General features: G+C 40.0%; 1 protein-coding gene across 2 annotated transcripts in view; it reads left to right on the top strand.

The window, feature by feature from the left end:
• The window catches only part of LOC145670318 (uncharacterized), a 127,198-nt gene that overhangs the window by 86,632 nt on the left and 22,898 nt on the right, over nucleotides 1–17,668 (top strand). For both annotated transcript variants that reach the window (XM_081738818.1, XM_081738819.1), the window contains exon 3: nucleotides 3,567–3,790. In XM_081738818.1, the coding sequence (XP_081594944.1) occupies nucleotides 3,567–3,790 (224 nt within the window). The remainder of the gene's footprint in view (nucleotides 1–3,566; nucleotides 3,791–17,668) is intronic.

Below are 17,668 nucleotides of genomic sequence, written 5' to 3'. Positions count from 1 at the left end.
TATGTCTCTTCCCTACTCGTAAAGGTCTAGCTCCACTTATTATCTATGTCTCTTCCCCACTCGTAAAGGTCTTGATAAACGTATTATCTGTGTTTCTTCCCCACTCGTGAAGGTCTCGGCCCCCCACTCGGTTCCCCACTCGTCTTGCTCCACTTGTTATCTATGTCTCTTCTTCACTCGTAAAGGTCTTGCTCCACCTGTCATCTGTGTCTCTTTTTTTCCATTCTTGAAGGTCTTGCTCCACCTGTTATATATCTATCTATCTCTCTATCCCACTCGTAAAGGCCTTGCTCTACCTGTTAGATGGGTCTGTTCTCCACTCGTAAAGGTCGTACTCCACCTGTTTTTTTTTTTTTATATGTGTCTCTTTCCCATTCGTAAAGGCTTTGCTCCACCTGTTATATGTCTCTCTTCCCCACTCATAAAGGTCTTACTCCACCTGTTTGTTATATGTGTCTCTTTCCCACTCGTAAAGGTCTTGTTCCATCTGTTATATACAGATGGTGATCAGAAAAATGGAAACACCTGAACGAAATTGCAACTTACCAGATTAATATGGTGTCGGGCCACCTTTCGCCTTCAGAACAGCCTTGATGCGACGTGGGATGGAGGCATAGAGGTCGTGAATGGTAGCAAGTGGAATTTTATACCATTCCTCGTGCAGGGCATCGGCCAGTTCTGTGAGAGAGGATGGAGGTGGAAATCGTCGCCGGAGTCGTGTTTCCAAGACGGACCACAGATGTTCAATTATGTTGAGATCTGGGGATTGGGCGGGCCAGGGAAGGTGTTGAACTTCATCCCGATGTTCCTCAAACCACGCTGCAACAACACCAGCTGTGTGAATGGGTGCATTATCATCCTGGAAGATGGTGTCATTGTCCGGGAGCAACATCCGGACCATAGAATGCAAATGGTCTTCTAAAATTGCGACATAATCGTTGGCAGTGATTCGTCCGCTAAGTGTGATCACAGGACCTAATGAAAACCATGATATGGTGGCCCACAGCATCACCGAGCCGCCGCCATGTTTCACAGTTGGGCGGAGACACTGCAGATCATAAGCTTCTTTGGACGTTCTCCACACATAAACACGGCCCGTGGTTAGGAATAAGGTGAAGGATGACTCATCCGACCACATCACACGTTTCCAGTTCTGAACGGTCCAAGTTCCATGGTCACGGCACCATTTGCGGCGTGCGAAAGCGTTATGGTCCCTGATGAGCGGTTTGGCCCGTGCAACACGGCCCCGTAAATTCATGTCATGTAATTCGCGGCGGACTGTGATTGTCGAAACAGGGTGGGGGAGGTGCTGATTGAGTTCCTCCGTCACTTGCTCCGCAGTGGCACGACAGTTCTGCGTGACAATGCGCTTTAATACACGGCGTTACCTGTCACTCATTATTTCTTCCGCCCAGTGTTCCGCTTCCCCGATGTGGTTTTCCCGTGTGTTGTGTAGGCCATCATCACCTTCGACACTATCCCACGCGACACACCTAACACGGTAGCCACTGCCGTCACACTTACTCCACATAACCGCGCACCAACAATTTGCCCTCTTTGAAAATCTGAAAGGTCTCCCATTTTCCACTACCTCCGTCTGCTGCAGCCACTAGACACTGCTGTTCCACTGCGCCCGACGTAGTATGGAGACCGACCTAACACACCACCACCAGCGGTCCGGCGCTGCGGGCGCCACGACACCACTGCCAACCCATACATCTGACGTGTTGCCAACTACAGGTGTTTCCATTTTTCTGATCACCATTTGTATGTCTCTTTACCATTTGTAAAGGTTTTTGCTCCACTCGTTATCTCTGTCTCTTGCCCACTCGTAAAGGTCTACTGCTGCATCATACATCGCCTGGTTGCAAATGAATATTTTAAAGCCTGTTTCTGATGTTTAAGGGTCTTTGTGCATAGCACACCTAAATTACAATATGAAGTATAAATCGCTTGACACCAGTAGTTAATCAGTTCTCAATTGACTAGAGTAGTACAAGCTCATTAGCGTAAACAATACGTTATGGCATGATTCGTGTCAATACGTGGTATGGAGCGCCGTAACTTTGAACATTTCCTAGGAGGCCAAGCAATAATATTTGGTCCCCTCTAGAAAAATATGAAGATGGACCCCCTTTTAAAATATGAAATATGGAATTTGGGACTTCTAGAATTTAGAAACTTTATAAATATTTTATTACTTATAGGGGACCCAGTTGGCCCTTCATTGACGTAGGGTTCAGATTACATTTATGTTTCATCTTGTAGAAAGACATTGTGTTCAAACGATGAGGCAGCAGCAGAATTCTCAACAGTTCTTTTGGAAATGATATATTGTAGACTTATTCTACGTTTCACAAGTTAAACTGAGGGAACAATATTTCACACAACTTTAAGCTTTAAGGAGAATATGTTATTTCTAAGGGCTCTAATAAGTTAATAGATATTTTACAGAAATGACCCCTGATCACAATTTTGCTTTATTTAAGAGTTTTTTTGGGGAGGGAGGGGATTGTGGTCAACCTATTCTATATTTCATTTATACGTTCATGTTCGTAACGTATCATATGAAGTAAGAAAGTTTTATTTGGAAATGGAACCCCCTCAAGTGGCGAGACAGTTCTTCCCCTGCCTCCCCACAACTTACAGCCCTGGTGGTTCGTAAGTAATATATTATTCGTGCATAGTACGTTGTAAAAGAGATTTTAAAGGATCAAAATCTTATTACATTAAGTAAATTCATAATGAATTGAACGTTACAAATGGATGAAGAAATGTTAGAACTTTAAAAATGATAGTTACATAACTATAATGACCATAATGTGATACTGTGATTAAGTTATTTATGCTGCATTTTCTGTCTGCAGAATAGTGAAATATTTTCCTCTGATAAAATCACCGATCCAGAGCATTTAAAAGGTGTTATTACTACTTAGTTTAATAAATATCATTCAACATCACTGATGTAATATATTCTTCTCTGCTTAAAATATGTAATTTCTGCATTGAAGGTGATGGCGGGCACTTTGAACACTTGATTTAGATAACCTAATATAGTGTTACTATACAACTTGTAGTAATTTCATACTTTCATAGTTGATAAATAAGTCGTTCCAAACGCATTTTCGAGCTCGCTCGTGGCTAAGCGGCTAGCGTACGCGCTTTTGCGTGGGAGATCCCGGTACCTGGTGAGAGCTCATGTGGTTCGGATTCCACTTAAGCTGTAGGTCCAAGTCTCATATAGCCTCGCGCTGAAAGGGACGCCAAACTCAAAATCAATCAAATCAAACGCATTTTGTCAAGTGTGTTATCGCTCATCCCATAGGTACATTACCTCCATACAAATGATAATCAACAGCCAATATGTTACACTGTTTTTGGGTTTTGTTTTAACTTCAAGGTTCACATAAGCTATAATATTTCAGGACTACTCAACACTATTTCATATCAATAATATCTTTGTTTCATTTAATATTAATAAATACCTATAATGTTAATCATTGTTGTACTCTCAAATATGTATCTTCTGTCATTTAGTATATTTTTATAACATGTTTGTTCTGTAGCTTATGTGAAGGAACCTCAGCCTCTATCAGCCAATACCAAAGACTTCCGATGGATAATCATCACTGTGGTGGTTGCAGTGTTTATCCTTATTCTGATCGTGGCTATCTTGTTGGTGATGTGGAAGAGATATCGAAAGAAGAAGCAACAAGGAGATGCCAATAGAAGACAGGTGTTCGAAGGAGGAGCCAGCAACTTGGCGTTTGAAGAGGATCCAGAGGCCAAAGTAAGTATAAAATAGTTATCTTATGCAGGATGTTTGTATATTATATTTTGAGAAATGAATCCACAAATAAAATATGATGGACTGGGACATCCCGAGTTGATTTGATAATTGTCTGGTACTGGTTGATGGATTTTCCTCATTAGTTTATCGTATGACCTCATACTCTGTTACCCTGCGAGGGGTCGCGGTGGCTCAGTGGTAGAGCGTTCACCTCTAGTGCTTGGGGTCCCGGGTTCGTTCCCAGCCTGCGCCAAGGGAACTTTGTGGTGGACAAACACCGTGTGCGTGGGTTTCCTCGGGGTCCTCCCGTTTCCTCCCACTTTCTTCATTCCACCATTTCATTCATTACTCATAATCACCGTCTCCTTCAGCCTTACCGGCATAACCGTAGGAAGTAAAGCTCAAAGATTTCATTTAATTTTTTTCTGTTACCCTGCGGTGGCCGGATCTAGGCTGATCTTCGACATTTTTACAACCTCAACGAAATTTCTGGAACCAACGAGTTGCCGGAGTGTTATCCCCAAGTTCAAACGCATACAGTAACAGTTTATATATCAGATGTTGTTAAGCTACTAAAAACTAACTGAAGATAATGACGGAGTTGGTTCTCTGTGTTAAGTAGTCTGCTTGGCACACTACGTCTTGGGTCAATTTGATCTTGTACGTACGGACAATTATGGCATATACACGTGCCTACTATTTGAGTTGTGGACATATTGGAAGACTTACGACTTATTATTGTATGTACAACAATCTTGGATAAGCAATCAAAGTACAGTGTTCCTTTGCTTGTTACTTGCCATTAATTGGATTCATAATGCTATACTATTAACTAAAACAAATAAAGAATTGTTAAAAGTAGTGGGAAAGAAGAGAACAACATTAGCTGTAATAGGAAAGCGGAAAAGAAATTCGGTAGAACCATGGCTGAGAAGGAACTGCATAATGAGGAACGTGCTGAAGGGTACGATAGTAGAAAGAGAGGGAGGTGGCGAAAGAGGCTACAGTTGGTGTAAGATGCGTGAAGACGAACAGATTAGCTGGAGACTGGGATACACGGAAGCTTCTCGGTTGCAACAAGTAACCTGCCAATAATGCCAGAATGCCTATAATGATGGTGATGATGATGATTACTTACAACAGCAACCTGTCTTTTACAGCAATCCTTAATGTTCAGAAGTTACAAACCATAAACAACATACTTTCTCAAACAACAGACAACAAATCCATCTATATCGCAACATTATTCATAAAAGAAAACTGAACATATCTTCTTTTTTCGAATTCGAAATCCTAGCATTAAACTCAAGTCAATCATTGGCCCTTACTTATCAAATAGTCCAACAGTTCCGACTAATTTCACGGCACGCTATAACTGTGAAGTGACCCATTTATGCACTATGTTGGTCTACAAGTCTTTTCGCGTTTTTGTGTGAGGATTCATTTCCCAAAGTTTTTGGTATTGTTTCCGAACACCCTGTATATAAAGCGAAATGTATGGATGTGTATCCGCCATACCATACAGGTCTACATCGTCGACCAATTTAAAATATATTTTCAAAAACAAGCAAAAAGGTGTCCCTCATGCTAGGCAACTGAAACTCGTATATAAGTTTTTTTTATCAAAAGTAACTTGACGGGATTTCATGTGGTTTGGAACCCACTTTAAGTTGTAGGTCCGCGTCTCATGTAACCTCGCTGCTGAAGGAGACGCTAAATTCCAATCCAAACCGTTTCAAATGAATTCTTGAACATAATCAGTATTTGGACTGAGCTGGGAGTGACTTTTATAAGTTCATTTTGATTGATTGACGTATCCTACGGGAGGGAAGAGGTTTAAATATTTCGGAAAGAATATCAGATGCACTATCTGAAATGCATTTTTTAAAACTTAAATCAGATGTACTATCTGAAATGCATTTTTTTAAAACTTAACACTTAGGAAGAACTGAGTTTTTTAAGCTTCATCGTGGTTCAAGTACGCAGCGTTGAGAAAGGGGGAAGAGGCTTAAATATATCTTTCAAATGTTTTTCATAAACCTACCCTTCCTATGCGAAGAACGGGTACTTCAGCTAATCATATTGTGGTATTGTCATTTTCTTGTCCTTGCGAATATGAACTGATACACGTCCATTGTCCTATTAGCACTGTCAGAACTAGTGAAAAACGGTGTCATAAATATAAAAATTAAGGTATAATTACAGACATAGTTTCTAAATAACTAAATGCGAAACATAGGTTTAGAAAAAGCTTACGTTGTACTAATTACTATCCCAAAGGTGTGTGTGTGTGCAAGATTAATTCCAAGTTTGGGATAAGATTTGTTAATAGGAATTGGTCTCTAGAAAAATCCTTGAGTGAGAAACTTATTATTTGACATGTAACTGAGGTGTGTTAACTGTGACTATAATGTGCCTACCCGTGACAACGTTAGCGGGAACAGAGGGCAAGCGCCCCCCTCCCCGGTGGCATCTTCTGCTCCTTGATTGCTCCTTAGATATGTTATACTGTAATGCAGATCAAGTAGTATAAAACTCTTATTTTTGGTATACGAGAAATAATAATAACTGTCCCTCCAAGATATTTCTGCATCTTCGCTTGTCCCGCAAATTAAAGCTGACGTCTTTACTGTGAGCACGCAAGACTTCTAATAGCTTCAATACCAATCATCACCACCAAAAAACTCTAACCTGTAAATTCATTATAATTAAAATTATATAAATGCACTGGTGTGCAAAACTTAAGGACGGAAGTAACTTTCGCATTCTATGCCACTATCATTTGCATAATACGGTGAAACTTGAACCATTCACACATAGAAAGTAGTGCTACAGTATGATGCAGAAAGCAACTGACAGAAATACCCTATTAGAAGAACAAAAATGGCACTTGTATGCAGAGACAATACCTTACACTTAAGCTACTGAGACTCGTGATGTCAACTTGGAATTGCGAAAGGAGTAAAATGATCCATAGAAGGGTGTATAATCACCACGGACAGCGATGCATGCTCTGCAACGTGCTCCCATGCTGTTCACGAGGATGGTAATGAGTTGTTGTGGTATGGAGTTCCATTTATTCATCAACACTGTTGATAACTGCTGCATTATCCTTCGTGCATCGGAACCTGCTGTAAGACTTTCTGCATATCATTCCACACGTGCTCAATGGGATTCAAGTCGTGGGAACGGACCGGTCAGTTCATTCACAGAGTATGCTATCGTTCCAAGAGTTCCGTGATCTGCAATGTTCGATGTGATTCCGCATTATCATCTATAAGACTCTAGTCGGGGCAAACTGCATTTCTGTAAAGAAACACCTGCGGAAGTAGTACAGTGTCACAATAACGTTGACTGGGGAATGCACCGCTTTCAAAAATTTGGAGATAGGTATGAGCATGTGACATTATGCCCCTACAAAGAACAACTGGTAAGCCAAAATGATTATCTTTGGCAATGTTCTTGGGTTTATTGCCTCTTCTCATCTCTAGGCAGATTAATGTACGTCCAGAATCACTACTCACATTGAATTCGCTCTCATCTCAGAAGAGAATGCGACACACTTCTCCTGGGTCAAGTTCTGATGTTCTTGGCACCACCGCAAACGGTGCCTCCAATTTGCGGGTGTCAACGAAACAACAAAATGCCAGTCGGGCAAAGAGACAACCACATGCAGTCGACGTGCCACTGTGAAGGGTGAGATTGGGCGCCTTAAATGTGTTTGCAATTGCACCCACTGTTTGATATCGGCCCCTTCTTGCCTGTTGAACAATGTAGTGTTCGTCCGCTGCTGTAGTTTGCCGTATGTCGACCACCACATTTCCTTTGCACAGTATTGTCTAATGCTCTTCATGCACGTGAAACAATCCTGTGGGAAATGCCAAACTTCTGGGACAAATTGGTCACACTTCGTCCTTCTTCCAGTTTCCCGATTATTCTGCCCCCGCGTGAAGCCAGCCAATACTGTATCCAGGCCATGTTGTGATTAAACCACCACAGTGCTCCTTAGCAGCTCCCTGACTGACACACAGTGTTTCGTACTTTTAATTCAATGGTTCATGTTAGTGAAGCAGATCTATTCGCTGCTACAGTCACGCTGATGTCATTAACCCAACATCATAAGGAATTTAGAGAGCTGCCTGAATTAAGAAGTAGCAAGCTCCAATCCAGAAAGCCAGAAATAACGGCGCCTGGGAATCGATACGTTAGCCAAACATCATCCAGTTCAACGTAAACCATCTGGCTGGACATAGCCTTTGCTGGGCTGTAGCGCCAGGAAGTTTAGCTTAGTACTACGTAACAAAAATAAATAAATAAATTTAACAGTGCTGTGTGATCAAAGAAAACTAAAAGCAATTTCATTCCTATGTGTCTCCGCAATTTGTCTAACCTCTGTGTACCGAAAGAAAATTCTGAACTTCGTTTCGCAAGAGCTCATGAAGTACTCTGACCGATCTTATGGCCCACATTTCAGCTGCTAACGCCACATAATGTTTGATGTATGTATACACGAGTGGGTACCACATCTCGGGGGGTTCTATATAATTTGACTGAAAATCAATAGCAGACAAGGGTAGAATGGTGTCAACACATGCTTCAGAAATTTCAAAGTGGGAACTCTAGAGGATTTCAGACATTGTGACGGATGATAAAACCTCGATTTACCAGTTTGACCCAGAGACAAAGCGCCAGTAATCTGTCTACCTGAAGTCTTCAACAGAATCAGAGAGAAGAGACCAAGAGCTGGTTTTTTAGGAGTCCTGCTGCACTATGTCAATGCTTCAGCCGAATGTGCTAACCAAAGTGTTGATTTCATTGACCATACATCTGTTTATTTTGATTCATTCTCTCTACAGCCCCGATCTGGTACCATGCGACTTTTTCTGTTCCCTGTGTTGAAGGAGAAAGTATATCGGTTTTCCTGTGGGTATCGGTTTTCCATTCCTGAACATGCTGTGAATACCTACAAAGGACAGTTAGGTGCAGTACTTCCATAGTGGCACTAGTGCTTCCAGGGTTGGTTTAGTTAGGATGACACCTTGTGTGGAATGTTGGGGACAGTATTTCCAAAAGTTACAATAGTTGAAATAAAAATATGTATACCTAAAACTGCATGTCTCAAAACTTCTCTGGTAATCCTCGTCTGATATGCTTAAAGCAGTGACGAATTACTATTTTGTACAAAACAATCTACAGAATGGTTAATATATAAATAAATAAAAATAAAAATGCTGGAACGGTTTACATTTACCAAACCGATGAAAATATTAATTTTTGATATTGTAAACGATGAAAACACTAGCTGTTCAGTTAATCCCGTGATAAATTTAATACTAAATGAATTCACCAATACGAAATCAAAATAAAATACTGCTGCTCTCTGGTTTTTATGCAGCTTGACTAGCAGCAAGAAGGGAAATAGCCTTACATTCTATAAAAATAAATATTTTTTTTCTGCTGATTGGCTGATGTACTGAATATGATAAACAACGGTTTCAAATATAATCTGCCTTTTAGCTGAATTAATGAATGAAAAGAAATTTGAGTATAGCGTTGGAACAATTAAAATTAACTAAAACTATCGTTAAAGATGGAAATCCTTTACTGTGCAAGAAGGAGAATTCTGGAATACATGTAAGTGTAATTATGAAAAGATAACACCTGCTATTCCCTTGAAGGCGTTTTGGTACAAGCAGTGTTTTTTTCAGAAAAAATGTTCCTGGGGGGGGGGCACACTTAGGATTCCGGGGAGGCACTGCTTGTACTATTCTACTTATTATTACATTATATATGTATTATTTTGGTCTCCTCTGAGGGGCACTCTCAGAGCTCCGGATGGAAATGCCCCCCAAAAACATGTCTGGAAGAAACACTGGGTACAAGTTGTATATTTTTATAAGAGAGAGTTTTGGCACTGGACGTTACGATAATTCACACCTTGTCTGCTCTTCCGACACGCTCTTCGTCTCCGTAACCCTACTAAAAATAACACAAAACAAATGCACTTATCAGATTCCTCCATCACCAGTCGACAATCCATAATTGATAGTGAAGTTGCAAATACTATACAAAGTATTGGGTTAAATCATTTAATAAATACATAGGCTTATTTAAGACAAGAAGTGAAATTAATTATATTTTTGACCTTGACATAACGTGATCTTGAAATTTCTGGGATTTTATTTAGTTTGGAAAGGCGCAGTCTTGCGTGTTGGCAAACAGTTAGACATTTGTTTGAAAATTCTAGTTTGTCAAGGATTATATAACATGCGAATTCTATCTTTTATGGAAAAAGGGCCTCTTTAGAATAGAAGTGCTTAATGACAACGGAATCAGTCTACAGTCTATAAGAAACGGTTGCGTGACTCCGAAAATAGTTTAATATCAACACTCGACAGAGAATATGCGCTTCTTCTTTTTCAAATTTTCATTCATTCATTTCTTTTTCTGAATATACCAGGAAATTGGACTATTCCTTTTGTTTTTTCAATCGGAAATCGAACTTACTGTGCTACATAGTTCGTGGTAATGTTTCACTGCTGTAATTGGGGAAGAATCACAATCTGAACTAACTGTGACGTAAAAATATCCTATAAGGTTCACCACTATATACATTAAAGACCACCAAAGATCGTGTACTCCAGGACCAGTGGCGTACGTAGAAATAGTTCAACGAAGGGGTTCAAACTCCCAAGTTTATGTAATTTGTTTTTTGCGTGTATCTCTTAATGCATTAAATGTTTCTGCTTGTTCAACGGAAGGTGAATTAAAACTTCGAGACCCTCTTGCGTACGCCACTGTTCAGGACGACCAAACTTGCTGTTACTTATCTTCATTAAATTCCTGCTTTATGTAATATTCTAAAATATTAGTTTACACAAGGATCTTTTTACTTTCGAGAGACGTCAAGAGGAAAGAAAGTACAGTGATCATGAAAATAACACTGCTCTACAATGATTTTGCTGTTTGGAAACTATTAAGGCTTTCTGAATGTTTTTGACCTGAGAAATCCAAAAATGTAGTTAGTTTTGCTCTATCACGTACAGTTTTCTTAAAATAGAGGGTTGGGGGAGAGGAAAATAACCTTATAAATGTATATTTCGGTAGAAGTACTGATTACAGTTACAAATATAAAAATATACTTTCGATGCCATGGCCTTCTATTTATCTTTGAATTTGTAATAAAAGACGTGCAGTTACTTATTCTGCTAACATTGAAAAAATATGTACTGTATCTGGTAGCACTGAATGATATCACAACGCGTTACACTTTGGGAACGCAATAACAGTGCTGTGTAAGCTGTGATTGCGAGAACTATAATGCAGACGAATGGAGGCTACTCATTGATCCAACAAGAGAAGTTTGAACGGTCTGCTTCTTCACAACAGCAACCAACAACCCTCTGTATACCCATTATTCATTCTGTACATTTAAAGGAGATTTACGAAAATATGGAAATGTTTTTTTTTTTTTTTTAAAGTAAAATAGGAGGATCATCATTGGTTATTGTGCTGCGATCTGAAGGTGATATGTATGCGTCTTGGACAGCAGTAAAGATACACCAAATATCCATGCCACATTTTGCGAATGGAACAGCAGAGAAAGCAATAAACACTGGGCTCAAATTGATTGTCAGCAAAAGCCGCAATATAGGAAGTAAAAAGTTGAAAAACATCTGCCTCGTAGACCCTTCACAAGTCATATTACCACATTTGCATATTAAACTGGGCCTAATGAAATAATTTGTCAAAGCTCTGAATAAAGATGGTCAATGCTTCCAGTATCTAGTGACAACGTTCCCACAACTTTGAAGTGCAAAGTTAAAAGATTCATTGGTCCTCAGATCAGAAAGTTGTTTAAGGACTCAGACTTTGAACATTGTATGACAAGTTGAAAAGTAACATGGAAGAACAGTAGCATTCGGAGACGTGTGTCATAATTATCTCGGGAACAACAGAGACGAAAATTACAAGTACATTGTGTCTAATATGCTCCAGAAGTTTAAAAACTTAGGGAACAAATGAGTCTTAAGATTTATTTTTGTATTCGCATTTAGACAGCTTTCCTTCTAACTTTGGTGATTAAAGTGAAAACCATTATAAAAGATTTCACCAGGACATCAAAGCAATTGAATTTCATTATCAGGGACGTTGGAGAACAACAATGTTGGCGGATTACTATTGGAACGTTGGTACGTGAAGATTTACAAAATACTCACAAAGGAAGCCTAGTTTTAGGAGCTTCCAATTGAAAAAACACAGACAAAAATTAGGTAAATTGTTTATAAATGACCTTCAGCGACGTAAATACACTAGGTGCCGCCTGGGGCAAAAACGCGCCTTAGCGCCCCCCCAGACCAATCAAACCAAAACGCTCCCCCAAATATTTGCCTAATTTTGGTCCTTCTAATCCGGCGCCCGGGGCACAAGCCCCGTTTGCCCCCCTAGTTACGCCACTGATGACCTTAATTATTTAGAATATCGATGTTCAGATTATTTCTGACGCAAAATAATGTTAATTTGTTAGAAATATATAGTCATAATGTTACTGTATACTAGCAGCGTTGATGTGTAAATAGCACAATTTACGCAATCATGTTTTCCGATTTGTGAAGAAACCTGACGTGATGGAAGAAAACTAATTTCATTTTCGTAATTATCAACCTCAAATTATATAAAATCAGGTGTCAAATCAAAAACAGCTTTCAAAAAGTTTCATTTTGTAGAGCAGTGATAGTCAAATTTGAGACCTCAAGATATTTACAATTCTCATGGCCCCTACGTGGTCAGAAGGTTGTTTTTGATTTCTACCTCTCTGTCATCATGTATGTACACAGTCTAGAGGCCTACCGTTCAATATATCTTGACACAAATTTTAAACTTAAGTTTTTTTTATAAAATTCTCCAGGAAAGCTTTACGAATGTTTCTTCCACTTTTTAAAATAAAAATAATTTACTGGAGTATGAAAATTAAAAACAATAAAAGTTAAAAATTTATTTTTTTTCAAAAACAGTTCAAACAATTTGCTTACATTTTCTAAATCAATACTTCATTACCAACCCTAGACTATGGTATAGGTAATTTTTCTGAAAAAAAAAAAAATCCTAAACAATAGCTTACCATTAATGTCAGATTTGTTTCGGGCAACATTTTCAAAAAGACAATTTTGCTTCCATTTCGTTAATGGATATACCATGGAAAATCCTATATCCAGAAGGGGTAGTTTGGGAGTGAGTTTTTCCACATTATTTTCTCAAAAATGGGTCATGTGATTTTGTTTCATCTATTTAGGGTGTTTCAAAACAACACCGACAACGTTTGGGAGGTGATTGTTGACACCAAAATAAGACAAAAAATATAGACCAACCTGGGTGCACAAATGCTTCCTTTCGGAGTTATAGCCTGCGGAAAACATGAACAAATGAACTTTCAAGGTTCATAGCTTCAAAACTATCGGACCTACCGTAGCCGGGGCAAGACTTCACTTAGGAACTAGTATGTGCCCTAGCCAAATATCCATGTTTCAGAATCCTGCGGTACTTCCGCAACAACTTTTGTAAAGGTAGTTGGTGAGTACTTCAATTTATATGTCCGTAGCCAAACTGTCGGTGTTGTTTTGAAACACACTGCATATTGTAAGGATTCCCACATCATAACAGAAGCACATGTCAATACAACACGTGTTATTGATTACAAACAATGAAGCAGAAGAGAAGTCAACACAGAAGACACGAAATCAAGACGGCGAAGCCCGAGGAGGAACGAACCACCAAGAGGCCTTCTATAAAATGGCGCAACCTGAGGAGGATCTGGCATCAGTCTTACCACTGATCAACTAACCAACACCTGCTCCGAAGTCGCATTGGACTAGGGATCCTCACCACAGCCAAGCCTTGAACTGCGGAGGTTTTCCTTCAAGACTCACCAAAACCTTGCAGGTGCCTTGGAGACTGCTTTGAGAGAAGGGGCACCGTGCAAAACTACGGTCTCCTTCATTTGGCCAATAACAAGAAAAGACACTATTTATTATTTGTAAATCAAAGACAATGTATTTAGGAACTTTTATAATAAATTGGTGAAGGGGAAAAGACTCGCCCGGACCGTTTTGTCTCTACCTATAAAATCATTACAATATAAAGGTAACCAAGAAAATTCTGTCGCTTTTTGTGGAGGTCTGTGTTCAATTGGTCCTCACATCGTGAGTTGAATACAAATGGAGAAAAGGCGAAGGTCAGTTGTTGGTGTGGGTATATCCAACATACTACCTGGTTGTGGCAGTTCAGTTACACCGTGAACTTGCGTGAGGACAGAGTGAACATGGGACCTCCACAGAGGGTCATAAAGGCGTATATGCTGTACGAGTTCAAACTTTGGTCAAACGCCGCTGCACCGGGACGAAAGATATGTCAGTACTTTGGTGAGGGTGTCGTGACTACGCGGACAGTGCAGCGCTGGTTTAACAAGTTTAAGGATGGTGACGAAACACTCGAAGATACACCACGTGCCGGAAGACCAACATATGTACAAAATGAAGATCTTCAGCCAACAATTGAGGTGAACAGTGACCAGACATGTGAGGAACTGACTACAATTCAGTGTGAGTGGAGAAACCATTCCGCAGCTCCTTCATCAACTTGGGAAGCACTACAAGTTGGATTGATGGGTTCCACATAATTTGACTACGGGCTAGAAGGCAACGCGAGCAGACACCTGTGTTTCTTTGCCGTCTCGTCTGAGGAAGAGGCTATTTCTGGACAAGGTGTTGACACGTGATGAGAAGTGGGTCCTGTACGAAGCTCCACGACGCCGTTATCATTGGTCACTATCCTATGAACCTGTTCCAAAACAGCCGAAACCAGAACTGCACCAGAATAAGACTCTTCTGTGTGTTTGGTGGACTGCTCGCGGCATCGTTCATCGGGAACTGCTACCAGCTGTTCAGAGCATCAATGCAACTGTGTACTGTCAGCAGTTGAGCCGTGTTCAAGAAAAACTCAAAACTCTGGAGCCAGTACTTCTGAGTCGCAAAGGAGTCCTCTTGTTACAGGACAACGCTAAGCCCCACGTGGCTATGATGACCCGGGACACCATTCTGCGACTTAGTTTGGAAACACTATTGAATCCACCATACTTCATGCACATTGCACCATCCAATTATCACCTGTTCTATTCTTTGGACAATCACCTTAGAGGCCGCCAATTCAAATCCTTAGTAGAGGTGCAAAATGCATTTGATACCTTTTTTGCATCACGGCCCTGCAAGTTCCATCGCGATGAAATCCATGGAATTTCAGAACGTTGGCAGAAGGTCGTCGATGCTGATGGGGACTATTTTTGATCTTCCAGGTACGACTTAGATGACATATCGATGTTCGAAGGTGGTGGGTGAAGAAGTAACAGAACTTCCTTGGTTACCTTTATAAATAAAAATGAAAGTTACTATGTTTGTGACTTAATATCTCTTGAACCAACCGACCAATCTTGATCAAGTTTTTAAGATAGATGAAGTTCGAGCCTGGGATAGTTTTTATCATTTCATTTTGACGGAGCAACCTAGGGGGGGGGGTAGGAGGGAGATATTTAAGAATGATTGAAAATGACCGATATTAGTGTCGAATATTTTTCAGGGTTGCTAGAATGAACAGTGACACTTCCGTTGTCGTTTAAATTTAAATTCGGCGTTGCAACTTGGGAAAGGGGTGGATGGGAGAGATATATAAAATAGAGGGTCAATCCATATGAAGTGGTCCAAAAATAGTTAAGGTGGTTGCTAAACCAACTCCGAAAATTATAGAAATTGGGGTGTGATGAACCTTGTGTATGATAAAGTTAATAACACTATTCACGTTGTTGTATGTACATGTGTTCGTGTTTGGCAGCCATCTTTGTTGTCGTGGAGTGCCATTTTATGCATTTGCGAGCGTGTACGAAAACTACGGTAGCTCAGGACGTACGAATCAAACGATCACCAAACAAAAACGAATGTTTACAGACTGAGGTACGCAGGGAATATATACTCTTGCTTCTAAATAAATAAACAAGGTTGCAAAGAAATACATGAAATCACCAGAAAAATACAGAAAATTACACTCTTAAAGGGGCTGTATGTGGGAAAGTGCGGGGTTCATAACTTTTGTGCTGAATAGTATTTCATGGAAAGAGTCTGCAGAAATATCCACAGCTATGATATTACTGTGTCGTAGATTTATGGGTGTCAGAAAGTTGGAGTTTGTAATTTTGATGGCATTTTTCGGGCGTAATATCTCAGGAGAGCAAAGTGCTGAAAATTGCTGCTTAAGCCCACAAAGTAAGTTTGTATGCGAATAAACGATTGCATAAAAATCAAGACTGATATTACTTGGAGGAAAAAGTGAGGACACGGTAAAATCGCGAAGAAAGCACGTACATGACGATGGTCCACACAACCCCAGAGAAATTTAAATGTTTGGATATGTTTCATGCTAGATCTCGAAAACTACGCATGGTTCAGCAATTAGGCTCGCTATCGTTTGTCTTCAGTTATGCAAAAACTTGCGAGTGGCGTTTGTTATGTCTTTCTAACTCGATGGTCATTGCCACGTTTATATTTAAGAGAGAGTTAGGTCCCCCTTGCAGCCACGACATGCATCGTCGAACTGGACAGTGGTATTAAGGCACTCAATGTATCAGCCAAGTGTCATTGAAATCCAATCCCAGTTACGGAAGTTAATGGGTTCACAAAGTTATATAGCATAGCATAGAAAGATGTATATATACCGAGCTCCGGTAGCACTATTTGTAGAGCATTGGGTTGCATTCGGGAGGTCCAGGTTAAATTGCTGGACGGGCCACGCTGACTGGGGCTTCCCTTAGTCCCGCCAGGCGAATACCCGGATGGTACCTATACTACAGTGGCCCTGGCTGCTACCTTTCCCCATCCTTTCCTACTTCATTGGCCATATATGTCAGTTTACCATACATTCCATTCAATTTAATGTTATTTAATATGTATAGGCATTTAATTGCATTAAATTGAATATATATAGGTATTGAGTTGCATTAAATTGAATATATATAGGTATTGAATTGCATTAAATTAAATATATTGAAGTGTACTGAATTGAATGGAATGTATGGTAATAATTAGGATCGGTGGTACATTGGTGTGGATGTGAACTTTACGACACTAATAGCCCTTCAATGTTATGATTTTATTCAAGAAATGACTAGCTGGACCTGGGCTGTCTACTCAGCGCATCGTTCTTTTATGACCACGAATCTCCGTCCCACTGTGCATATGTCCTTACTCACACAACTAAAGGATAGGAGACTCACTAAGGGAGTGAATTGCTATGTATAGATGGAGTGAGTTTGTAGCAAGTGGATCAAGTGGAAATATTTTTTTTCTAATAAATCCATATCCGTCCCAGTATGCCTCATTGCGTCTCTTGAGGCCTTTGAAGTAGCCAGCATGCAATAAGTTTTGCCATTCAGATTTAAGCAAAGCGCCTGCAATGTCCGTCAACCTACCATACGTAACTTCTCTACTGGCTGCCTAACACTAGTTTCGGCCTGCAACAATGTTAATCTTATGGGCTCAAAATGGCCCCTAAAACATTGAATGGAACAATAACGACACGGTTTTTTGAAAATTTGAATGAGAACTGGATAATCTTTAAAAAAAAAAAAAAAAAAAAAAAGGAATCGACCAGTGAAAACGGTACGTTGCTAGCACTTGTAGTTTTCGAGATCTCATTGTCGAAGGGATTGGGGACAAACATATAAACCTAGCATTTTAATATATAGACTAGCTGAACCTGCGCTCTCTGCACAGCGCATCACTCTCATACGAACATGAATCTCCTTATCATTCCTCAAAACATCTGCACATGTTCCTT

The sequence above is a fragment of the Thermobia domestica genome, chromosome 14, assembly GCF_964235325.1.
Source record: "Thermobia domestica chromosome 14, izTheDome1.hap1.1, whole genome shotgun sequence".
Taxonomy (NCBI): Eukaryota; Metazoa; Arthropoda; class Insecta; order Zygentoma; family Lepismatidae; genus Thermobia; species Thermobia domestica.
The sequence above is the reverse complement of the archived record's forward strand: the minus strand, read 5'-3'. Positions and strand labels throughout refer to the sequence as shown.